Here is a 26,244-nt window from a genome sequence, read left to right on the forward strand (position 1 = left end):
TTTAGCAGGCTCTACACATTTATTTTTCATTTATTTCCTTTTAAAAAAAAACATTTTTACGAGTAACTTTACAATGTTTAACAGTACCAACATCTGCATGGACATTGATCCTGAAGATAAAAAACATGAAATTGTTCTTACTTCACCACTGCCACATCGCTATCATTAATTAACATGCCAACACAACTCACCCAACCATGATCTAATAAAGATAACATACTATTGAGCTGTGGTCTTAATTGATTTGATGATTTTAAAAGAACAATTCCTGATCAATTATTAATTGTGTGCATCATATTCCCTGTGTGTAATGTGCATTGTGCAAAGGTGGATAAGGGAGAGGATTGGCTGGCTGAGTCAAAGTCTATTTTTGGGTTACTAGTGTCCATGTAACAGCCTCTACTTCATGTTATGTTCATATAGTAGTACGGCCCGTATGCACCAACACCACGTCAGGTGTGTCAAACTCATTTTGCCCCAGGGGCTGCATTCGGTCTTCAATGAGGCTCGGAGGGCTGTAGTGAAAATGTGTTGTATTTCCTCGAAGTGGTTAATAGGGAGCCCCCCCCCCAAAAAAAACATTTTCAAATGTGTGTGTATGTGTGCATGTTTAGACCACACAACTTGTTTCTCCTCTCTGTATAGTAGCTGCTGCTGCTTGGTCTGCTTCTCAGAGGCAGGTGTGGACAGGAGCCATGGGCATGCTGTGGGCAGACTTTATGGGCATGTCTGCCCCCTCTCCATGTCTGTACACCTCAGTGCCCGTCTGTGTGGGCACCAGAGGCACCACTGGCAGAGCTGTTGGAGAGAGACAGGCATCAGACTGGCATTACACACACTGAGACTGAAATTGCATGGCTTTTACTACAGGTCCGTAACAGTACTCTTTCAGGACATTAAGTTACCGTTGGTGAGCTAATCCTCTAAAAAAAGACACTAAGGTGGTAATTATAGGAATATTAATGATGGGAGACAGACATCAACATCCCTCAGGTGAGCTCAGAGCTGTAGGGACAGAGCCTGACGACCAGGGCTGGTGAGAGGGCCCAGGTTCCTGTGAAGCGAGGCTGGGTTAGAGGGCCTGAAACAAGGGGAGCAGTCTGGGCCATGTGCTCCCTGTGGGGCCAGGCTGGCTCTGTGAGGGTGATAAAACACTGGGGACTGTGAGATCACTGTGTGTTATTCCTCTGTTTGACAGCGTGGGGGCATTACTCAGGTAGTCTCTTCCCACAGCTACTGTGGAGCACCATGGCTGGCGAGACAGACTATTACTTAGGAGCACCATGCTGCTTGGTGTTGTGAGGAGATCTCAGTGAAGCAAACCTGTTGACTCAGTCTGGAACACAGGTAGGAAACCAGCGTCTGAGGTTTCACGCACCTGCTGCACCGCTAAATACAGGTGTGTGTGTGTGTGTGTGTGTGTGTGTGTGTGTGTGTGTGTGTATAAAGGTGTCATGCAAGGTGATTATGATGTATTTGTTTGCTCTAGCTAGCTAATGCATACTAGTACACAATGTATATTGACTTGTCCATGGATGCATTTTGGGGTACTCACAGCTAGGGACAGGTAGGATGACTGATGTGAAGTTGCTAGGCAACCCGACATGGCCTCCTAGCAGGTCCTGAGACAAGGTGTGATCTTGGGGTTGGGGGAACGCCATTACATTTGAGTTAGAACCTGAGGAGGAGCAGAGAAGAGAATAGCTGTATACTACCACACTACTACACTGATCCAGTTACTACAACAGCTCAAAGGTTACCCTCATTAAGAATACTCTCAAGTCAGTAATGAGAGTTCACCATGAAACAGTATGATAACAACATAAGTGAAGACACAATGCACAGTGGACAGATTAGATTGTGGGAATTGAAAGTTGACCTATTTTAGGTTTTAATTGTTATTGACCTCTGTTGTTGATCTGTAAGGCAACCCAGTGAAAGTTAGTGGTATTCAGTTTGAGGGTTTTTACTGTAAGTATCTCTCCTCTGGAGTGTACCGTGCCCTGTGCGTTGTCTCAGGCTCCCAGTGGCCCCCTCCCCCAGCAGCATCTCCTGCAGCAGGCTGTCCACGCTGGGCTCCCCCAGGAGCCTGGCCAGCTGTAGGGTCTCCACCATCTGCCAGGCCACACTCTGCAGGGGGGGCAGCATCAGCAGCAGCTCCCCAAAACGCCCCCGCTGCTCACAGGTGGCCTCGTCCAGCAGCACCTGGGCCTGGAAACGCAGCCGCCGCACTGTCTGAGGGGCCTCCAGCCCTGGGCAGTCTGAGAGACAGGGGGAGAGAGGTAGGGTTAATACTGCAGAGCGAGAGAGAGAGAGAGAGAGAGAGAGAGAGAGAGAGAGAGAGAGAGAGAGAGAAAGACTATCAGTTAGCATGTGGAACATCCAGGGCCTAAACTCATCAACCTATGGACTGAAGAGTTTAGCACTGGAGTTCAACAAAAATCTTAAAGATGTTGACGTCATCATTCTGCAGGAGACATGGTGTAAGGCTGACATTGTCACTCACTGTCCCACAGGCTACAGAGAGGTCATTGTGCCATCACAAAAACACAGCTCTGTCAATAGAGGCAGAGACTCTGGAGGACTGATCATTTGGTACAAATCCGAACTGCAAAATCTAATTGATCCCCTCAAAATTGGCAAATATCACATTTGGTTAAAACTGAAAAAATAACTGTGTTCCTTTGCACAATATATATCCCCCCTCAGAATCCTCATATTACTCAGAGGAGATCTTCCCCACCCTTGAGGAAGAGACGTGCCATTTCCAGGCCCAGGGAAATGTGCTCAACAAATGCGCGCACAGGAACACTACCTGATCTAACGAGCACACGAGGGGACAGCTTTATTACAGACCATACTGTTTCTAACTGTCTTAATCTCCCCCATAGAAACAACAGTGATAGCACCATCAACAAAAACGGAAGGGATCTTTTGCAGCTCTGTAGAAGCCCGGGTCTGTACTTTGTCAATGGTAGGTTACGGAGGGACTCTTTGGGGAGATTCACCTACTGCTCATCTCTTGGCAACAGTACAGTAGACTATATGATCACAGACATTGACCCTTTCTCTCTCTCTCTCAGCTCATTCACTGTCAAGCCACTAACACCTCTGTCTGATCACAGCCAAATTACGTTGTTCCTCAAAAGAATATGAATATGTCATTGAACCAATTGCACTTTATGGCAGTGAGGTGTGGGGTCCACTTGCAAAACAAGATTTCATCAAATGGGACAAACACCCCATTGAAACCCTGCATGCAGAGTTCTGTAAGATTCGCCTACATGTCCAGAGGAAAACTACAAACAATGCATGCAGGGCAGAATTATCCACTAATAATAAAAACTCAAAAAAGAGCAATTAAGTTTTGGAAACATCTAAAATACAGTGACCCCCTCTCATATCATTACCAAGCCCTGCAATGCCAAGAGCTGAGCAAAGAAAATAGTGCCCTCATCCAGCTGGTCCTGGGACTGAGTTCACAAACCTGTTCTACTAACACACTGAAGCCTCAGGACCAGAACATCCAATCAATCAGAATAAACCAAATTACAACACTGCCAAAACAAAATGACATTGCTTATTGGGAAACACAAGCACAAACACAAAGCAAAATGCAGTGCTATCTGGCCCTAAATCGACAGTACACCGTGGCTAACTATTTGACCATGGTTACTGATCAAAACCTTAGAAAAACCTTGACAAAGTACAGGCTCAGTGAGCACAGCCTTGCCATTGAGAAGGGTAGACACAGGAAAACCTGGCTCCCTGTAGAGGACAGGCTGTGCAACCACTGCACAACAGAAGAACCTGAGATGGAGCTGCATTTCCTGACAAAATGTGAAAAATATAAAACAATTAGAGAGTGTCATTTCCCCAAATTTGAAACCCTTATTAAAGGTTTCAAAGACCTCTCTGATGAGAGTAAGCTACCCGTCCTGTTGGGGGAGGACGCAGAGAGCTGTGGGTTGGCAGCGCACTACATTGCTGCCTGCCATAAGTTGAGGGACAGTGTCTGACAGACCAATCAACCTGCACATGTACTCTACTGTATGCTTATTGTTATTGTTGAATGTATGGTTATTTTGACCCTTGGTTATTGTTATTACTGTTGTCCCCTTGACAATTTAGATTCTCATTTTTTTTTTCATATTGTAAATATCCAAAAAAAGCTTTGGCAATATGTACATTGTTACGTCATGCCAATAAAGCAAATTTAATTTAATTGAATTGAGAGAGAGAGAGAGAGCGAGAGAGAGAGGAGTCCTCAATCTATACATAATACCCCATAATGACAAAGCAAAAACAGGTTGAAGTCGGAAGTTTAAATACACTTAGGTTGGAGTCATATTTTCCTCCCTCATGATGACATCTATTTTGTGAAGTGCACCAGTCCCTCCTGCAGCAAAGCACCCCCACAACATGATGCTGCCACCCCCGTGCTTCATGGTTGGGATGGTGTTCTTCGGCTTGCAAGCCTCCCCCTTTTTCCTCCAAACATAACGATGGTCATTATGGCCAAACAGTTCTATTTTTGTTTCATCAGACCAGAGGACATTTCTCCAAAAAGTACGATCTTTGTCCCCATGTGCAGTTGCAAACCGTAGTCTGGCTTTTTTATGGCGGTTTTGGAATTTTCCAAGCTGTTTAAAGGCACAGTCAACTTACTGTATGTAAACTTCTGACCCACTGGAATTGTGATACAGTGAATTATTAGTGAAATAATCTGTCTGTAAACAATTGTTGGAAAAATTACTTGTGTCATGCACAAAGTGCATGTTAACAAGAAATTTGTGGAGTGGTTGAAAAACAAGTTTTAATGACTCCAACCTAAATGTATGTAAACTTCCGACTTCAACTGTAGATAGATACCTGTGGTAATGGCAATCAATAATCAATGAACAGCAGCGTAATGGTAGTAATAAATCGAATCAATACTAATTTTAGCAGCAGCGTAAGTGTCAGGGGGAGCAGTAGTTGTTAGCCATTTAACAGTCTTATGGCCATGGGATGGAAGCTGTTTAGGAGTCTTTTGGTTTGAGCCTTGATGCAAAGGTATTGTCTGATGGACAGGAGCATTGAGAACAGTCTATGTCTCGGGTGGCTGTAGTCTTTGGCAATTTTTCAGGCCTTTCTCAGAGACCGTGTGGCATGTACTGTCACACCCTTATCTGTTTCACCTGTCTTTGTGCTTGTCTCCACTCCGCGCCCAGGTGTCGTCCATCTTCCTCATTATCCCCAGTGTATTTATACCTGTGTTATCAGTTTGTCTGTTGCCAGTTTGTTTTGTTCGTCAAGCCTACCAGCATTTTTCCCCCTGCTCCTGTCTGTTTCTAGTTCCTGTTTTCTAGTTTGATCATTCTGCCTGCCCTGACCCTGCCTGCCGTTTCTGTACCTTGTCACACCACCCTGGATTATTGACCTCTGCCTGCCCTGACCCCGAGACTGCCTGCCATTCTGTACCTTTTGGACTCTGATCTGGATTACTGACCTCTGCCTGCCCTTGACCTGTCGTTTTGCCTGCCCCCTGTTCTAGTAAAAAACTTGTATTACTTTGACATTGTGTGCATCTGGGTCTTCCCTGAAACGTGATATGTACATCTTGGATGGCTGGGAGCTCATCCCCAGTGATGCGCTGGGCCATCGACACCACCCTCTGTAGGGCCTTCCGGTCGAGGGTGGTGCAGTTGCCATACCAGACAGTGATGCTCTCGATGGTGCATCTGTAAAAGCCTAAGGATTTGAGGGGCCATGCCAAAACGTTTCAGCCTTCTAAGGGAGAAGAGGCACTGCCGTGCTGGTGTGAGAGGACCATGTTAAGTCCTCAGTGATGTGGACACCGAGGAACTTGCTCTTGACCCTCTCCACACACCCATCCCCATCGATGTGGATGGGTGTGTGCACCCGCCCCTGTTTCCTGTAGTACATGATCAGCTTCTTGGTCTTGCTGATTTTGAGGGAGAGATTGTAATCCTGGCACCACACTTCCAGGTCTCTGACCTCCTCCCTGTAGGCCGTCTCATGGCTGTTGGTGATCAGGCCTACCACCGTCGTGTCATCGGACAAACTTGATGATGGAGTTGGAGTCGTGCGTGGCCACGCAATCATGGGAGAACAGGGAGTATAAGCACACACCGCTGGGGGTCCCATGTGTTGAGGGTCTGCTTGGCGGGTTGAGTAACAGTGGTCTGGGACTTTAACTCCCCTAGTGGCGAAGGAGACGTGTTGAGCATCACCTGTCTTAGTGATGTGGAATTAAAATCACTGGCAACAAGAAAAGCAGCCTCCGGGTGCATTGTTTCTTGCTTGTTTATAGTCTTGTACAGTTCGTCAAGTGCCAGCTTGATGTTGTTGTTGTCTTGAGGTGGAATATACCCTGAGTGTACAAAACATTAAGAACACCTGCTCTTTCCATGACAAAGACTGACCAGGTGAATCCAGGTGGAACTTATGATCCCCTATTGATGTCACTTTTTAAATCCACTTCCATCAGTGCAACTCAATAGTAGGAAGGTGTTCTTAATGTTTTGTACACTTAGTGTATTTAGCAGTCACAATAACAGTTGTAGGTACACAAAGAGCCCTGGGCAGATGAATCCAAGTTGAAGTTTGAAGTTGTAATTGAGGTTATTAACTACCGATCTGATGTCCAAAACATTCCGTCGATCATAGGAAAATGATAAACGCCAAAAGAATCACAAAATAGCAAAGTTGGGTCAGAGCACGTAAGACGGCAGCCATACAGTACGGCGCCATCTTTACATAGAGTACATGAGAGACACATACATGTACAGTATGCTTATACTGAGAGACAGAGTGAAGCCACTGTGAGATAAACAATTCCTATAACACAGCCCTGAGACAGAGAGAATGGGAGATTAAGAGAGACAAATCCTCAAGCTGCGGCCCTATGAGAATAGAGAGAGATGGGATTGCTGTGGGGACATTATACAATATAGTTCTTTACTAATTTAAATGCATTATGTGTAATAAACTAAACAGAAATGATTAGAGAAAGGTTAGGTAAAGGTAGTAGGGCAGGGTCACACAGGACAGAGCTGAGCAAACGTGCAGTGTGTTTATCTCTGTAGGTAGTCAGTCATCTGTGTCAGACTTGGCCTGATGCTGTTGTGTACTGCTGTGCACTGCTGTGCCAGTTTGGCCAGTCAGTCTGTCAGACCGGTGGCCTGGCTCTGCTGCTGTAATCACTGCCTCAGGCCAACAGGCTGTAAAGTCCAGCAGCCAGTCACCTCTCCCTGCCAGGACCTCGCCCAGATATGAATAGTTTCTTTCCAGAACACGATGAAACCAGACCGCCAGGCCAAGACAGGGTGCCAAGGACAAAGCACAGAGAGAGCAGAGACAGTCTCAGGAGAGAACAACTGGGAAATAAAAAGATTCCTGGCGAAAGTCTCTTCCTTTGTCTGAGGACAGAGGAGAGGTGAGAAGAGGTGAGGAGGGGCAGGGGCAGGGGGGTGGCTGGTGGCGACCAAAGGACTGACTGACCAGGACTGAAGAAGACTATGGTTTTAAGGCACGCAAACTCGCTGTCGGTGATGTCCAGCTCTCTCAGAGGCTTGACCAGCTCCTCCAGGATCCGGGCAGCCACCCTGGACACCTCCACCTCAGGACCGCTCACTGGGATCACAAAGTAATTACCTGCAAACACAATCCACATATGAAATACTTATAATATAAGTTAAGTAAAACTGTAAGTATACATTTATACATTAGGTAAGTCTGCTTTTTCATTCTATGACAAAGATGAGAGCACATCCCAGACTCAGCTGAGATCTATATATTTTACCCAGAAGGATAATGTCATTGTAAGGCAGGGAGCGTCGAGCCACCCCTAGGATGAGGTGTTCAGCAGAGTGGGCTCGTAACAGGGATACCTGCACACAGACAAGACACAGCACAGAGACAACACACAGCAGCCATTACACAGACAGCCCTCCCTGCAACGTGAGTATTCCAACAGCTAGTGATCCAAAACCCAACACAAAGACAGCTGGGCTGAATGTGACCGCCTGCTTAGACAGGTGCAGCTCACATGTTCATACAGACACATTGAGTAGGATAACATCCAAGGTTCCATACCCTGTCATCAACAGGGAGGCTGCAGAACTCGGGGATGCGCTTGGCCCACTGCACCAGCAGGAGGAGCTGCTGCTTCATGGACTCACACACGTCCCCCACGCGTGCTATCTTCTTGCTGTTGATGTCACAGCTCATAGGGGAGGTCAGGGCTGGAAACTGAGAGTGGCACACAATAATGAGAGGTTCCACATTGGCCCTAGGTGTCAGTGTAATGTGAGAATGAAGAGAGGATTGCAGGAGATGGATGGGGCAGGGTGGAGGGGTGAGATGATGGGTACTTGGACAATCGTGAAGGGCAGAGTAAGCAGAGGCAGGTAGGGTATTGGGTTGGGGAAAGGTCACTTCAGAGAATGGTGGTAATAGAGAATATAAGGGTGTAAGATGAGAAATGGATTTTGGATGTGTGTTGTTGGTGGGTCTGTCTCTGGAACAATGCTGTTGGATGGTGATCAGAGCCCCTTCAGCACACAGCTCACATTGAGGAGACATTGCATGAAAACTTGACCCAAATGGAAAACAGCCTGGCCAAATGTTGTGGTTCATTTGTCAATCATCCAATTAATTTCTGCCGCATTCCTTTCGCATACAAAGAGGATATCTGGTTGTTATTATGTATTTGAAGCCAATTGAATGCTGGCACACAATCCAAGCCCAGGCACTGCCATTACATAGGACTGCTGTGATCAGATGTGAGTCTCTCTGGGCAATTTAGCAATTTTTAAGAAGTAACTGAATCCAGCCTGCAGCTAGAATCTCCAGGGGACCTAATGGCCGGCTGTCTAAAGTGCAGCCTGTATCCTCTCCATCTCTAGCCCTGCCACTGCTGTGTTCCTGAGAAACAGATAAGGGGCTCTACTCTGGGCTGGATGGGAAATGGAAGCCTCTGGAGCACTTTGTGGCTGTGAATAGGGAGAGGTTTTATAGTGACAATCTCTTACCTGGTGCATGCTGGCCTCTGCCTTTAGCAGTACACTGATTGACAGAGTGCCCAGCCCCTGTCCCTCTCCTCTGCGGCTGCTGATGCGGTCCCGCTCATTCTGCACAGCTGGAAATAAAGGAATACGAGGGAGGGAGAGTCCCTGGATTTCTTGTGTTCACTGTTTTACTTGGACAAAGTATACTCAATGGAGGGGTAATGTTGTAATTATAGCATACACCTACACTGAACAGAAATCTAAATGCAACACGTAAAGTGTTGTTCCCATGTTTCATGAGCTGAAATAAAATATCCCAGGAAGTTTCCATTCGCACAAAAGCTTATTTCTCTCAAATGTTGGGCACAAATTTCTTTACATCCCTGTTAGTGAGCTTTTCTCCTTTGCCAAGATAATCCATTCACCTGACAGGTGTGGCATATCAAGAAGCTGATTAAACAGCATAATCGATTCATTACACCTTGTGCTGAGGACAATAAAAGGCAACTTTAAAATGTGCAGTTTTATCACACAACACAATGCCACAGACGTCTCAAGTTTTGAGGAAGCGTGCAATTGGCATGCTGACTGCAGGAATGTCCACCAGAACTGTTGGCAGAGAATTTAATGTTAATTTCTCTACCATAAGCCACCAACGTTGTTTTAGAGAATTTGGTAGTACGTCCAACTGGCCTCACAACCGCAGACAACATGTATGGCGTCATGTGGGCGAGCGGTTTGCTGATGTCAACGTTGTGAGCAGAGTGCCCCATGGTGGCGGTGGGGTTATGGTATAGGCAGGCATAAGGTACGGACAACGAACATAATTGCATTTTATCGATGGCAATTTGAATGCACAGAGATACCGTGATGAGATCCTGAGGCCCATTGTGAGGCAATTGTTTTTTGGTATCTGTGACCAACAGATGCATATATGTATACCCAGGTATGTGAAATCCATAAATTAGGGCCTAATGAATTTATTTCAATTGACTACTTCCTTATATGAACTGTAACTCAGTAAAATATTTGATATTGTTGCATCTTGCGTTAATAATTTTTGTTATACATTTAATTTTGACACTCATCTGTATTGAGACTATTTCAGAGCAAATTCAATTTCCAAATTCCCCATTCGAAGAAAAGTAACATCTCTAATTATCATTCTGATTTTGCCAACATATTAAACCTGACTATATAATTAGGCAAAGGAAGGCATGACGGGAGGCTGACAGTACAGGGCCTGATGATTGGGATTGTGTCTGACAGAGGAGACTGTCTCATCGTGACCTCTGTGCCTGTGTCATTACAATGGATGACCTCAGCCTGATTTCAGTCTGCTCCACAAAGTCAGACAACAAGCCCCAGTCTCAGAGCAATCAGTCACCACAGCTGACCTCTCAGCAGCCAATCAGGACCCTATTAATCAAACTTGAGCTGCAGAGACAGAGAGAGAGAGAGACCTCTGCCTTGGAGACATGGCCATGGGTGATGATGTCACAAATTAGTCCTCCATGGAGCATAAGTGAAGTGATAGATTGAAAGTGGCTGTGGACATTCAGCAAGGAGAATAGGAGGAGTACAATTAATGATCGTTGTCAAAAATGGTTTGTTAGAATTTGTTGTCCGCATTAATGTACAATTGAAACACATTACACCAAAGGCTTATACACATTTTCAAAATGGCATGTTCTGATATTTTCTGGCATAGCTTTGCTGTTTCTTAAATGCTATTTGAGTGGTCTGCAAAATTAATACGGCAAATGTTTGAATCTTTCTCCCTGACCATCACTAAGGGGGCTCAGCTCAGCTTCAGTTTCTCTCTTACGTAACATTCCTCTGGAATGAGGGCTCAGCAAAGAGAAGTATTTCTCTCTTGGAAAAGCCAGAGCAAATATTTGCCCATGCTCTGCCATGTTAATTATTCATGTGAGGGGCCATTCATGGATCCTCTAATCCCGTCTCTCTCTCCTGGCTATCTGCTGCAGCCAGTGGAAGATAAGGTCTACAGTGCACACTGCAAACAGCCACTCACTCAGTATTGCTCAAGAGAGCGGCATGTTGATCTTGTTGCTTTTCCCCCACAGTAAGAGGCGCATTCACTCTTAGAAAAAAGGGTTCCAAAAGGGTTCTTCGGCTGTCCCCATAGGAGAACCCTTTTTGGTTCCAGATAGAACCCTTTTGGGTTCCATGTAGAGGGTTCTACCGGGGCCCAAAAAGTTTTCTTCAAAGAGTGCTCCTATGGGATAGCCAAAAAACCCTTTTAGGTTCTAGATACCCCTGCACATCGACTCGGTACTGTTACCCCGTGTATTTATTCTTTGTGTTATTAGCTTTCTAATATTCTGTTGTTTATGAAGCATGTGACAAATACAATTTGATTTGAAATAGTACCTTGTAGACTATACCCCACTCACTACTCCTGCCTGAGCCTCCACTACCCACCCCCGTCTGGCGTGCCTGCCAACCCCAATTCCCCCTTGGCGTTGGACATGGTTATGTAATGTGGGTAAATATTGTGATTTGTCAACTTGCATATATGCCTATGGCTTTAAAAACAAAATGCTGTGTGTGTATGTGCGTGTGTGTGCTGGTAGGCTTTATGTAAAATCTATGTCATGATTAAACAAAAAACCATCTCTCTCACCTTCCTTTCTCATGCCTGCTTGGAAACATTTCCGAAGCCTGCAGTAACGGCATTGGTTCCTCTTGTCTTTGTCCACAACACATTGTCTGCTGAACCTGCCGACCCCCCCCCCCCCCCCCCCCCCCACACACACACACACACACGCACACAATTAGATACACTTCAATACAAGACAACAGTTGTAAGATTCTGTATTGCACAATCAGACATAAGTCTCACACTATGGGCTTCTGTAATTGTGATGGTGTCAGATCAGTGCTGTACAATTTCTGTGTTGTGGGCATACCCATGTTCAGACAGGCTCCTAACACTTAGTTCCAGACATATAGCCACCTTTCATAGAAACCTGCGAAATGACAACTCCTATAGTCTATACAGTGTGGTAAAATTGACTTCTCACATGTAAGAGAGTAAAACTCATCACACCATTGACTTGGAGTCTTCAATCACTGTATTAAGGTTATTTTCTCTTTGTCTGAACAAAACCTAGATACTATGACACAGAAGTTGGCTTTCTATTCTTGGCCAATGCAACTCTCATACTTTTCACTTCACAATGGATGTGGCTGAGAACCGTACCACCAGAAAAAGTCATCAGTTATTGAGATGGGGGTTGAACACTGTGAAAGAAAGTACTTTACCAGAATTTCAGCAAAAAAAATTGACCAGCTGCCCTAGTCGTTGGCAGTAAATTTGTCTCTATATTGTCATGTGGGTCGGAGGTGGACAATAGTGAGCATAATAATAATTCCAATGATCTGCAGTTCTAACAGAACCTTGGTGGTATCTCAAATGCAGTCGTCTGAGAATCCGTAGGCGAGCGAGTAAACTCCCACTACCATCCGTTCTTCTTGCTAACGTGCAATCATTGGACATTTTTTTTATGACCTACGATTAAGATTATCCTAACAACGGGACATCAAAAACTGTAACATCTTATGTTTCACGAGACGTGGCTGAACGATGATACGGACAATATAGAGCTAGTAGGATTTTTCATGCATCGGCAGAACAAAGACGCTACCTCTGGTAAGACGAAGGGTGGGGGTGTGTGTCTATTTGTCAATAACAGCTGGTGCGCGATGTCTAATATTAAAGAAGTCTCGAGGTATTGCTCGCCTGAGGTAGAGTACCTTATGATAAGCTGTAGACCACACTCTCTCTACCAAGAGAGTTCTCATCTATATTATTCGTAGCCGTCTATTTACCACCACAGAACGAAGCTGGCACTAAGACCGCTTTCAACCAACTGTATAAGGCCATAAGCAAAGACGAAAATGCTCACCCAGAAGCGGCACTCCAAGTGGCCGGGGACTTTAATGCAGGCAAACTTAAATCAGTTTTACCAATTTTTACCAGCATGTCACGTGTGCAACCAGAGAAAAAAAAATCCTAGACCACCTTTACGCCACACACAGAGATGCATACAAAGCTCTCCCCCATCCTCCATTTGGCAAATCTGACCATAATTCTATCCTCCTGATTCCTGCTTACAAGCAAAAACTAAAGCAGGAAGTACCAGCGACTCGCTCAATACGGAAGTGGTCAGATGATGTGGATGCTACTCTACAGGTCTGTTTTGCTAGCACAGACTGGAATATGTTCCGGGATTCATCCAATGGCATTGAGGAGTACACCACCTCAGTCATCGGCTTCATCAATAAGTGCATCGACGACGTCATCCCCACAGTGACTGTACGTACATATCCCAACCAGAAGCCATGGATTACAGGCAACATCTGTATCGAGCTAAAGGCTAGAGCTGCCGCTTTCAAGGAGCGGGACTCTAACCTGGACGCTTATAAGAAGTCCCGCTATGCCCTCAGACAAACCATCAAACAAGCAAAGCGTCAATACAGGATTAAGACTGAATCCTACTACACCGGCTCTGACGCTCGTCGGATGTGGCAGGGCTTGAAAACTATTACGGATTACAAAGGAAAACCCAGACGTGAGCTGCCCAGTGACGCAAGCCTACCAGACGAGCTAAATGCCTTTTATGCTCGCTTCCGAGGCAAGCAACACTGAAGCATGCACGAGAGCACCAGCTGTTCTGGATGACTGTGTGATAACACTCTCGGTAGCCGATGTGAACAAAACCTTTAAATAGGTCAACATTCACAAAGCCGCTGGGCCAGACGGATTACCAGGACGTGTACTCAAAGCATGCGCGGACCAACTGTCAAGTGTCTTCACTGACATTTTCAACCTCTCCCTGTCTGAGTCTGTAATACATACATGTTTCAAGCAGACCACCATAGTCCCTGTGCCCAAGGAAGCGAAGGTAACCTGCCTAAATGATTACCACCCCACCAGCATGTCCAGAGACACTGTACCCGCACCCCAGCATACCCCTGTCTGCACATTATGCCCTGAATCTATTCTACCACGCCCAGAAATCTGCTCCTTTTATTCTCTGTCCCCAATGCACTAGACGACCAGTTTTGATACCCTTTAGCCGTACCCTCATCCTACTCCTCCTCTGTTCCTCAGGTGATGTGGAGGTTAACCCAGGCCCTGCGTGTCCCCAGGCACTCTCATTTGTTGACTTCTGTAATCGAAAAAGCCTTGATTTCATGCATGGTAACATCAGAAGCCTCCTCCCTAAGTTTGATTTACTCACTGCTTTAGCACACTCCGCCAACCCTGATGTTCTTGCCATGTCTGAATCCTGGCTTAGGAAGGCCACCAAAAATTCTGAGATTTCCATACCCAACTACAACATTTTCCGTCAAGATAGAACTGCCAAAGTGGGCGGAGTTGCAATCTACTGTAGAGATAGCTTGCAAAGTTCTGTCATACTTTCCAGGTCTATACTCAAACAGTTCGAGCCTCTAATTTTAAAATGAATCTCTCCAGAAATAAGTCTCTCACTGTTGCCGCCTGTTATAGACCCCCCTCAGCTCCCAGCTGTGCCCTGGACACCATATGTGAATTGATTGCCCCTCATCTATCTTCAGACTTCATTCTGTTAGGTGATCTAAACTGGGATATGCTTAACACCCCAGCACTCCTACAATCTAAGATAGATGCCCTCAATCTCACACAAATTATCAAGGAACCCACTAGGTACAACCCTAAATCCGTAAACATGGGCACCCTCATAGATATTATCCTGACCAACTTGCCCTCCAAATACACCTCTGCTGTTTTCAATCAGGACCTCAGCGATCATTGCCTCATTGCCTGCATTCGCTATGGGTCCGCGGTCAAATGACCACCCCTCATCACTGTCAAACGCTCCCTAAAACACTTATACGAGCAGGCCTTTCTAATCGACCTGGCCCGGGTATCCTGGAAGGATATTGACCTCATCCCGTCAGTCGAGGATGCGAGGTCGTTCTTTAAAAGTAATTTCCTCACCATCTTAAATAAGCATGCCCTTTTCAAAAAATGTAGAACTATGAACAGATACTGTCCTTGGTTCACCTGACTGCCCTTGACCAGCACAAAAACATCCTGCGGCGGACTGCAATAGCATCGAATAGTCCCCGCGATATGCAACTGTTCAGGGAAGTCAGGAACCAATACACACAGTCAGTCAGGAAAGCAAAGACTAGCTTTTTCAAACAGAAATTTGCATCCTGTAGCTCTAACTCCAAAAGGTTTTGGGACACTGTAAAGTCCATGGAGAACAAGAGCACCTCCTCCCAGCTGCCCAATGCACTGAGGCTAGGTAACACGGTCACCACTGATAAATCCATGATAATCGACAATTTCAATAAGCATTTCTCTACGGCTGGCCATGCTTTCCTCCTGGCTACCCCAACCCCGGCCAACAGCTCTGCACCCCTCGCAGCAACTTGCCCGAGCCTCCCCAGCTTCTCCTTCACCCAAATCCAGATAGCAGATTTTCTGAAAGAGCTGCAAAACCTGGACCCATACAAATCAGCTGAGCTAGACAATCTGGACCCTCTCTTTCTAAAATTATCCGCCACCATTGTTGCAACCCCTATTACCTGTCTGTTCAACCTCTCTTTCGTATCATCCGAGATCCCTAAAGATTGGAAAGCTGCCTATATCCATCCTGCCCTGCCTTTCTAAAGTCTTCGAAAGCCAAGTTAATAAACAGATCACTGACCATTTCGAATCCCACCGTACCTTCTCTGCTGTGCAATCCGGTTTCCGAGCTGGTCACGGGTGCACCTCAGCCACGCTCAAGGTACTATATCATAACTGCCATCGATAAAAGGCAGTACTGTGCAGCCATATTCATCGACCTGGCCAAGGCTTTCGACTCTGTCAATCACTGTATTCTTATCGGAAGACTCAAAAGCCTTGGTTTCTCAAATGACTGCCTCGCCTGGTTCACCAACTACTTCGCAGACAGAGTTCAGTGTGTCAAATCGGAGGGCCTGTTGTCCGGACCTCTGGCAGTCTCTATGGGGGTACCACAGGGTTCAATTCTCGGGCTGACTCTTTTCTCTGTATATATCAACGATGTCGCTCTTGCTGCGGGTGATTCCCTGATCCACCTCTACGCAGACGACACCATTCTGTATACATCTGGCCCTTCTTTGGACACTGTGTTAACTAACCTCCAAACGAGCTTCAATGCCATACAACACTCCTTCCGTGCCTCCAACTGCTCTTAAACGCTAGTAAAACCAAATGCATGCTTTTCAACCAACTGCCCACACTCGCCCGCCCAACTAGCATTACTACTCTGGACGGTTCTGACCTAGAATATGTGGACAACTACAAATACCTAGGTGTCTGGCTAGACTGTAAACTCTCCTTCCAGACTCATATTAAACATCTCCGATCCAAAATCAAATCTAGAATCGGTTTTCTATTTCGCAACAAAGCCTCCTTCACTCAAGCCGCCAAACTTACCCTAGTAAAACTGACTATCCTACCGATCCTCGACTTCAGCGATGTCATCTACAAAATAGCTTCCAATACTCTACTCAGTAAACTGGATGCAGTCTATCACAGTGCCATCCGTTTTGTTACCAAAGCCCCTTATACCACCCACCACTGCGACCTGTATGCTCTAGTCGGCTGGCCCTTGCTACATATTCGTCGCCAGACCCACTGGCTCCAGGTCATCTATAAGTCTATGCTAGGTAAAGCTCCGCCTTATCTCAGCTCACTGGTCATGATAACAACACCCACCCTCCTTTGGCCTCCTTTCCTTCCAGTTCTCTGCTGCCAGTGACTGGAACAAATTGCAAAAATTGCTGAAGCTGGAGACTTATATTTTCCTCACTAACTTTAAATGTCAGATATCTGAGCAGCTAACCGATCGCTGCAGCTGTACATAGTCCATCTGTAAATAGCCCACCCAATCTACCTACCTCATCCCCATATTGTTTTTATTTACTTTTCTGCTCTTTTGCACACCAGTATCACTACTTACACACCTTCATCTGCTCATCATCATCTGCTCATCTATCCCTTCAGTATTATTGTAATTACTTCGCTACTATGGCCTATTTATTGCCTTACCTCCTCACGCCATTTGAACACACTGTATATAGACTTTCTTTTTCTTTCTATTGTGTTATTGACTGTACGCTTGTTTATTCCATGTGTAACTCTGTGTTGTTGTTTGTGTCGCACTGCTTTGCTTTATCTTGGCCAGGTCGCAGTTGTAAATGAGAACTTGTTCTCAACTAGCCTACCTGGTTAAATTAATGTGAAATATTTTTTTCTTTTTTTAAACACTTTGGCACTCAGGTTGGTAGACATGAAGTGCTTTGAAAGGCTGGTCATGGCTCACATCAACAGCATCCTCCCGGACACACTAGACCCACTCTCATTCGCATACCGCCCCAACAGATCCACAGATGACGCAATCTCTCTCGCACTCCACACTGCCCTTTCTCACCTGGACAAAAGGAGCACCTATGTGAGAATGTAGTTCATTGACTACAGCTCAGCGTTTAACACCATAGTGCCCATGAAGCTCATCACCATGCTAAGGACCCTGGGACTAAACACCTCCCTCTGCAACTGGATCCTGGACTTCCTGACGGGCCACCCCCAGGTGGTAAGAGTAGGCAACAACACATCTGCCACACTGATCCTTAACACTGGGGCCCCTCAGGGGTGTGTACTTAGTCCCCTCCTGTATTCCCTGTTCACCCACGACTGCGTGGCTAAACACGACTCCAACACCATCATTAAGTTTGCTGACGACACAACAGTGGTAGGCCTGATCACCGACAACGACGAGACGGCCTATAGGAAGGAGGTCAGAGAACTGGCAGTGTGGTGTCAGGACAACAACCTCTCCCTCAATGTGAGCAAGACAAAGGAGCTGATCGTGGACTACAGGAAAAGGCAGGCCAAACAGGCCCCCATTAAAATCGACAGGGCTGTAGTGGAGCGGGTCGAGAGTTTCAAGTTCCCTGGTGTTCACATCACCAACAAACTATCATGGTCCAAACATACCAAGACAGTCGTGAAGAGGGCACGACAAAACCTTTTCCCCCTCAGGAGACTGAAAAGATTTGGCATGGGTCCCCAGATCCTCAAAAGGTTCTACAGCTGCACCATCGAGAGCATCCTGACCGGTTGCATCACCGCCTGGTATGGCAACTGCTCGGCATCTGACCGTAAGGCGCTACAGAGGGTAGTGCGAACGGCCCAGAACCCCACTGGGGTCAAGCTTTCTGCCATTCAGGACCTATACAATAGACGGTGTCAGAGGAAAGCCCATAAAACTGTCAGAGACTCCAGTCACCCAAGTTATAGACTGTTTTCTCTGCTATCGCACGGCAAGCGGTACCGGAGCACCAAGTCTAGGACCAAAAGGCTCCTCAACCACTTCTACCCCCAAGCCATAAGACTGCTGAACAATTAATAAAATCGCCACCGGACAATTTACATTGACCCCCCTCTTTTTTTACACTGCTGCTACTCGCTGTTTATTATCTATGCATAGTCACTTCACCCCCACCTACATGTACAAATTACCTCAACTAACCTGTACCCCCGCACACTGACTCGATACCGGTGCCCCCTGTATATAGCCTCGTTATTGTTATTCTTATTGTGTTACTTTTTATTATAACTTTTTATTTTAGTCTACTTGGGAAATATTTTCTTAACTCTTCTTGAACTGCACTGTTGGATAAGGGCTTATAAGTAAGCATTTCACGGAAAAGTCTACACTTGTTGTATTCGGCGCATGTGACAAATAAAGTTTGATTTGATTTGAAATGACACCCTATTTCCAATTTAGTGCCTTATTGATATGTCTCAGGTCAAAAGTAGCGCACTATATGGGGATCCAGCCTGGTCTCATAGACTAGACATAACAGAATAATTGTAAATCCGGGACACTGAAATTAGTATGATACAGTATGTTACATTTGGTATGGTTACATAAGACAGATGGTTACTTAAAGTAGGGTGGTTGGTCGAGGTGGGTGTATAATGCAAACGTCTAGAAACCAATAGGTTGCGAGTTTGAATCTCATCACGGACAACTTCATCATTTTAGCTAATTAGCAACTTTCAACTAAATACTTTTTAGCTACTTTGCAACTCCTTAGCATGTTAACGAACCCTTCCCCTAACCCTTAACCTTCACCCTTTTAGCTAACCCTTCCCCTAAACCTAGCCCTTTAACCTAGTCCTAAACTTAACCTTAACCCTAACCACCAAGTTGTAATTGTCCCGTGCAACCCAAGGCTTGATACCAGCATAAACAGAAACCCACTTAAACCTAACCACCAACCCCTAGCTTATGCTAACGTTAGCCACATAGCCACCTAGCCACCTCATAACATATTGTACGTTTTGCAAATTCGTAACATATAATATGAATTGTAATTCGTAACATATAATACTAAATGGGTGATGGACATCCACAAATGAATTACATACAGTTGAAGTCTCAGCCTCCAGTATTTATGCTGCAGTAGTTTATGTGTCGGGGGGCTAGGGTCAGTCTGTTACATCTGGAGTATTCTCTTGTCTTATCCGGTGTCCTGTGTGAATTTAAATATGCTCTCTCTAATTCTCTCTTTCTCTCTTTCTTTCTTTCTCTCGGAGGACCTGAGCCCTAGGACCATGCCTCAGGACTACCTGGCATGATGACTCCTTGCTGTCCCCAGTCCACCTGGCCATGCTGCTGCTCCAGTTTCAACTGTTCTGCCTGCGGCTACGGAACCCTGACCTGTTCACCGGACGTGCTTGTTGCACCCTCGACAACTACTATGATTATTATTATTTGACCATGCTGGTCATTTATGAACATTTTAACATCTTGACCATGTTCTGTTATAATATCCACCCGGCACAGCCAGAAGAGGACTGGCCACCCCTCATTGCCTGGTTCCTCTCTAGGTTTCTTCCTAGGTTTTTGGCCTTTCTAGGGAGTTTTTCCTAGGGAGTTTTTCCTAGCCACCGTGCTTCTTTCACATGCATTGCTTGCTGTTTGGGGTTTTAGGCTGGGTTTCTGTACAGCACTTTGAGATTTCAGCTGATGTACGAAGGGCTATATAAATACATTTGATTTGATTTGATTTGAAGTCTGAAGTTTCCATACACTTAGATTGGAGTCATTAAAACTCATTTTTCAACCACTCCACAAATTTCTTGTTAACAAACTATAGTTTTGGCAAGTCGGTTAGGACATCTACTTTGTGCATGACACAAGTCCTTTTTCCAACAATTGTTTACAGACAGATTATTTCACTTGTAATTCACTGTATCACAATTCCAGTGGGTCAGAAGTTTACATACACTAAGTTGACTGTGCCTTTAAACAGCTTGGAAAATTCCAGAAAATGATGTCATGGCTTTAGAAGTTTCTGATAGGCTAATTGACATCATTTGAGTCAATTGGAGGTGTACTTGTGGATGTATTTCAAGGCCTACCTTAAACTCAGTGCCTCTTTGCTTGACATCATGGGAAAATCAAAAGAAATCAGCCAAGACCTCAGAAAAATAATTGTAGACCTCCAATACTTGGGAGCAATTTCCAAACGCCTGAAGGTACCACGTTCATCTGTAAAAACAATAGTACGCAAGTATAAACACCATGGGACCACGCAGCCGTCATACTGCTCAGGAATGAGACGCATTCTGTCTCCTAGAGATGAACGTACTTTGGTGCAAAAAGTGCAAATCAATCCCAGAACAACAGCAAAGGACCTTGTGAAGATTCTGGAGGAAACAGGTACAAAAGTATCTATATCCACAGTAAAACGAGTCCTATATCAACATAGCCTGATAGGCCGCTCAGCAAGGAAGAAGCCACTGCTCCAAAACCTCCATAAAAAGCCAGACTACGGTTTGCAACTGCACATGGGGACAAAGATCGTACTTTTTGGAGAAATGTCCTCTGGTCTGATGAAACAAAAATAGAACTGTTTGGCCATATTGACCATCGTTATGTTTGGAGGAAAAAGTCGGAGGCTTGCAAGCCGAAGAACATCAACCGTGAAGCACGGGGGTGGCAGCATCATGTTGTGGGGGTGCTTTGCTGCAGAAGGGACTGGTGCACTTCACAAAATAGATGGCATCATGAGGAGAAAAATTATGCGGATATATTGAAGCAACATCTCAAGACATCAGTCAGGAAGTTAAAGCTTGGTCGCAAATGGGTCTTCCAAATGAACAATGACCCCAAGCATACTTCCAAAGTTGTGTAAAAATGGCTTAAGGACAACAAAGTCAAGGTATTGGTGTGGCCATCACAAAGCCCTGACCTCAATCCCATAGACAATTTGTGGGCACAACTGAAAAAGCGTGTGAGCAAGGAGGCCTACAAACCTGACTCAGTTACACCAGCTCTGTCAGGAGGAAAGGGCCAAAATTCACCCAACTTATTGTGGGACGTTTGTGGAAGGCTACCCGAAATGTTTGACCCAAGTTAAACAATTTAAAGGCAATGCTACCAAATACTAATTGAGTGTATGTAAACTTCTGACCCACTGGGAATGTGATGACAGAAATAAAAGCTGAAATAAATAATTCTCTCTACTATTATTCTGACATGTCACATTCTTAAAATAAAGTGGTGATCCTAACTGACCTAAGAATTTTTACTAGGATTAAATGTCAGGAATTGTGAAAAACTGAGTTTAAATGTATTTGGCTAAGGTGTATGTAAACTTCCCACTTCAACTGTACCATACGAACCGAACCGTTACATATCATATTAAATGGAGTGTTGCGGATTTATTTACAGAATAATACGAAATGCTCTGAGAACGGGTTGGATCAGATAAAAAAATAGGGCAATATATTGTGAATAGGGTGTCATTTGAGATGTAGTCCTCTTTTTCAGTGACCTGTGTGGTGATGAGTCTCACCTGCAGGTGTAGGCGTGGTTCTTCCTGACGCTCCTCCTGAAGAAGCCCTTGCAGCCGTCGCAGCTGGAAGCACCGTAGTGTTTACCTGTGGCCCTGTCTGCACATATGGAACACACGCTCCCATTGGTCTGTGGCAGCAGAGGGGCAGGCTCTGGCATCATCAACTCTGCCAGTCAATCACAAGAAAAGTATTGAGATTCATACACTACAGCACACTGGAGGTCTGGTGTGTAGCTACTGCATGTGCTCAATTGACTCTTGACACTTGGGGACAGACATCCGAGGATATATATATTACTGATGACCTCAGGCTAACATTAGAAAGCTTTGGAGATGCACAATGGAATATGGGTCTTGTAGGACACTGTTCTACTTTTACAGAGCGGCCCCCATTGCTGATGAATAAGTTAACATCTCCGAGCCTTGCTAATAAGCCCCAACAGCGTCTGCAGAGAGCGGATCACTCAGCTGAGAGATTGTCAATGCTGTGTGACAGCAGATAAGCACGATTACAGAGCGAATAATTAATCAACGCCATCATCAGCTAAGGTGATTAATGAATCCCTGTTCATTCCACCTCTGTGAAGGGAAATAACCTTGTGCTGCACATAAAAACGCACAACTTTCAAAGACAGAAATGTGTTGATTGTGAGCTTATAGGGCTGTAAGAACAATGGCAGAGTTGTGTTGATCCCCAGGTCTGATGAGGTTTGGAGGGGGTAATAAAAGCAGGGTTATAAGTAGAGATATCACTGCTGTATGTTGCTGCCAGACTCACAGGCCCTCAGAGGACCACTGCTGCTTATTACTCAGAGGAAGAGGAAACTCCCCATTTAATTAAAGCAGATTCAGGTCAGTGGCAAAGACAAAGTCCACTGGCTAATTTTACACTGGGAGCTCCGTTTTAATTCAATCTCCCTCAGTGTTGCTCTAAATTGTGTCCTGTCAGTGTTGGATCGCTGCAGGATTGTCTCTCTTAAAACCACTGACCGTCAAATATACTTTGTTGGTGTAGTGTTTGTGCAGTCACAGGGACAATGCCCCCAGGCTGTAATGTATTTAAATTGCACACTTAGAGTTGGGAGACTGAGCAGCCAGGGATAACAATTTAACATGGAGAATGCTTTCTGTGGTCAAAGATCAATTCGATTGAATTAAGAGATTAGAATACATCTGCCACACAGCTATCTGCCTTGGAGAGCAGTCTGCTGGTAAAGCATCTCCTTAAAAGTGCCAAAGAAAGGACCTGATTCAGCAGAACAGACTCCTAATGATGATAATGATAAATTCAAATTAGATTATAAGGGAAAGCAGAGGAGGGAGGTCTTTAGATCACTCTCAGTATTGCCGGGAGTAATGCCCGTTGTATTCACAGCATTTTGTGGAATGAGAGCTGATGTCATTGTATCCATGCCATGAGAAAATTGTCTTACAAATTCCTGTGTGCATGAGAGCTACAGTGGCAACAAAAAGTATGTGAACCCTTTGGAATTACCTGGATTTCTGCATAAATTAGTCATACAATTTGATCTGATCTTCATCTTAGTCACAACAATAGACAAACACAGTGTGCTTAAACCAATAACACACAAATTATTGTATTTTTCTTGTCTATGAATACATAATTATGAATACATAATTTAACATACACAGTGTAGGGTGGAAGAAGTATGTGAACCCCTAGGCTAATGACTTTTCCAAAAGCTAATTTAAGTCAGGAGTCAGCTAACCTGGAGTCCAAACAAAGAGATGAGATTCGAGATGTTGGTTAAAGCTGCCCTGCCCTATAAATAACACTCACAAAATGTGAGTTTGCTATTCACAAGAAGCATTGGCTGATGTGAACCATGCCTCGAACAAAAGAGATCTCAGAAGACCTGAGATTAAGAATTGTTGACTTGCATAAAGCTGGAAAGGGTTACAAAATTATCTCTAAAAGCCTTGATGTTCATCAGTCCACGGTAAGACAAATTGTCTATAAATGGAGCAAGTTCAGCACCTTTGCTACTCTCCCTAGGAGTGGCCGTCCTGCAAAGATGACTGCAAGAGCACAGTGCAGAATGCTCAATGAGGTTAAGAAGAATCCTAGAGTGTCAGCTAAAGACTTACAGAAATCTGTGGAACATGCTAACATCTCTGTTGACGAGTCCATGATACGTAAAACACTAAACAAGAATGGTGTTCATGGGAGGACACCACGGAAGAAGCCACTGCTGTCCAAAAAAACCATTGCTGCACGTCGGAAGTTCGCAAAATAACACCTGGATTTTACACAGCCCTTCTGGCAAAATATTCTGTGGACAGATTAAACTAAAGTTGAGTTGTTTGGAAGGAAAACACAACACTGTGTGGAGAAAGAAAAGGCACAGCACACCAACATCAAAACCTCATCCCAACTGTAAAGTATGGTGGAGGGAGCATCATGGTTTGGGGCTGCTTTGCTGCCTCAGGGCCTGGACAGCTTGCTATCATCGACGGAAAAATTAATTCCCAAGTTTTCAGAATATAAGGCTATGTGTCCGCCAATTGAAGCTCAACAGAAGTTGAGTGATGCAGCAGGACAACGAACCAAAACACAGAAGTAAATCAACAACAGAATGGCTTCAACAGAAGAAAATATGCCTTCTGGAGTTGCCCAGTCAGAGTCCTGACCTCAACCCGATTTAAAATGCTGTGGCATGACCTCGAGTGGTTCACACCAGACATCCTAAGAATATTGCTGAACTGAAAGTTTTGTAAAGATGAATGGTCCAAAATTTATCCTGGCCATTGTGCAGGTCTGATCCGCAACTACAGAAAACTTTTGGTTGAGTTTATTGCTGCCAAAGGAGGGTCAACCAGTTATTAAATCAAAGGGTTCACATACTTTTCACCCTATACTGTGAATGTTTACACAGTGTGTTCAATAAAGACAGGAAAACGTATAATTGTTTGTGTGTTATTAGTTTAAGCAGACTGTGTTTGTCTATTAAGCAGACTGTGTTTGTGTAGGGTGCCGTCTTTCGGATGGGACGTTAAACGGGTGTCCTGACTCTCTGAGGTCATTAAAGATCCCATTGCACTTATCGTAAGAGTAGGGGTGTTAACCCTGGTGTCCTGGATAAATTCCCAATCTGGCCCTCATACCATCATGGCCATCTAATCATCCCCAGCTTACAATTGGCTCATTCATCCCCCTCCTCTCCCCTGAAACTATTCCCCAGGTCGTTGCTGTAAATGAGAATGTGTTCTCAGTCAACTTACCTGGTAAAATAACGGTAAAAAAAAAAAAAAATATATATATATATTGTTGTGACTCAGATCAAATTTTATGACCAATTTATGCAGAAATCCAGGTAATTCCAAAAGGTTCACGTACTTTTTCTTGCCACTGTACATTGTAAAGTGCTGAGAGTACTTTTTAAAACCATGTTCTTCCAAGGGCACTGTGTCTCTTATGCAAGCCTGTTTTTTCCACATCTGAATGGAAAGAACAGGTTTTAAAAAGTTACCAAGATCTACTCATGAATTTGAACCTATAAAAATGAATGGATATTCAATATTTTATATTATTTGAATGTCCTTTGAATTTCATACAAAAACCCTCCCTCAAATGTCAGACCAGTGTTTTGGTATTGTTGTGCACCAGTCTATGAGTGAAAGACAGACAGGTAAAGGTGTCATTATACCAGACGTACCTGTCTCTACAGGAAACACCCTGAGGTTGTCAAACTCCAGCATGGTGTAGGAGGGATCAAGGGTGGTGCTGTAGTCTGTGGTGTCCAGATCCAGCACGTTCCCTGACAGCTTCATGGTTCTGGTCACTGCTTCAGGAGGCCACACTAGGCCCAAAACAAAAGTCTGATTTATATGAGCAAAGGAACCAAAACAGGCTGCTGAACTGAAGACCTTCCTCTTCAGTTCACCACTCTGCTCCAAAATTACCCACTTTTTCAGCACAATCACTTAATTCCTCTGTGTCTTCCTGATTGTCTAGCTCAGGTAAATCAATGTGTTGTCATTCTGTATGACGCCGCTATTCCTCCACTCGTCAAAGTCCTGGTTCCTTTTAGATTCTTCCTTTTCTCATCCCAGTATTCCTGGCAGGCAGTTCTTACTCAGATTGTATAACAGAACAAGTTATCCAGTATGTATTTAGCTGGTAGCTAATGTTCCAATCAGTGTGACAGATCCCAAACGGCCTTCCAAAGGAGGGAAAGAGAGAGACACTGAGATTTGGCCCACTGTCTGTTTGCGACTCTCTTATCAGAGTAGAGTATAATAAAGGTGAGGGTTCAGATCTAGGCAGGTAAACATGACTCACTGGGAA

General features: G+C 44.7%; 1 protein-coding gene across 5 annotated transcripts; it reads right to left on the bottom strand.

Moving 5' to 3' along the window:
- Window positions 1–26,244, bottom strand: LOC115167260 (hepatocyte nuclear factor 4-beta). 5 transcript variants are annotated; one of them, XM_029721497.1, is made up of 11 exons: window positions 25,864–26,244; window positions 25,613–25,756; window positions 21,936–22,032; window positions 11,662–11,756; window positions 9,039–9,145; window positions 8,101–8,256; window positions 7,808–7,895; window positions 7,507–7,659; window positions 1,971–2,261; window positions 1,556–1,678; window positions 1–798 (listed from the first exon to the last, which is right to left on the bottom strand). In XM_029721497.1, coding segments are annotated over exons 1-11 (1,383 nt in total). In that variant the 5' UTR covers window positions 25,865–26,244; the 3' UTR covers window positions 1–670. The 5 variants fall into 5 exon arrangements, with proteins under 5 accessions (XP_029577357.1, XP_029577353.1, XP_029577356.1 ...); XM_029721493.1 differs by having other exon boundaries at window positions 21,936–22,101; window positions 25,864–26,238; XM_029721496.1 differs by having other exon boundaries at window positions 21,936–22,101; window positions 25,613–25,775; window positions 25,864–26,238.

Source organism: Salmo trutta, chromosome 29 (assembly GCF_901001165.1).
Source record: "Salmo trutta chromosome 29, fSalTru1.1, whole genome shotgun sequence".
Lineage (NCBI taxonomy): Eukaryota > Metazoa > Chordata > Actinopteri > Salmoniformes > Salmonidae > Salmo > Salmo trutta.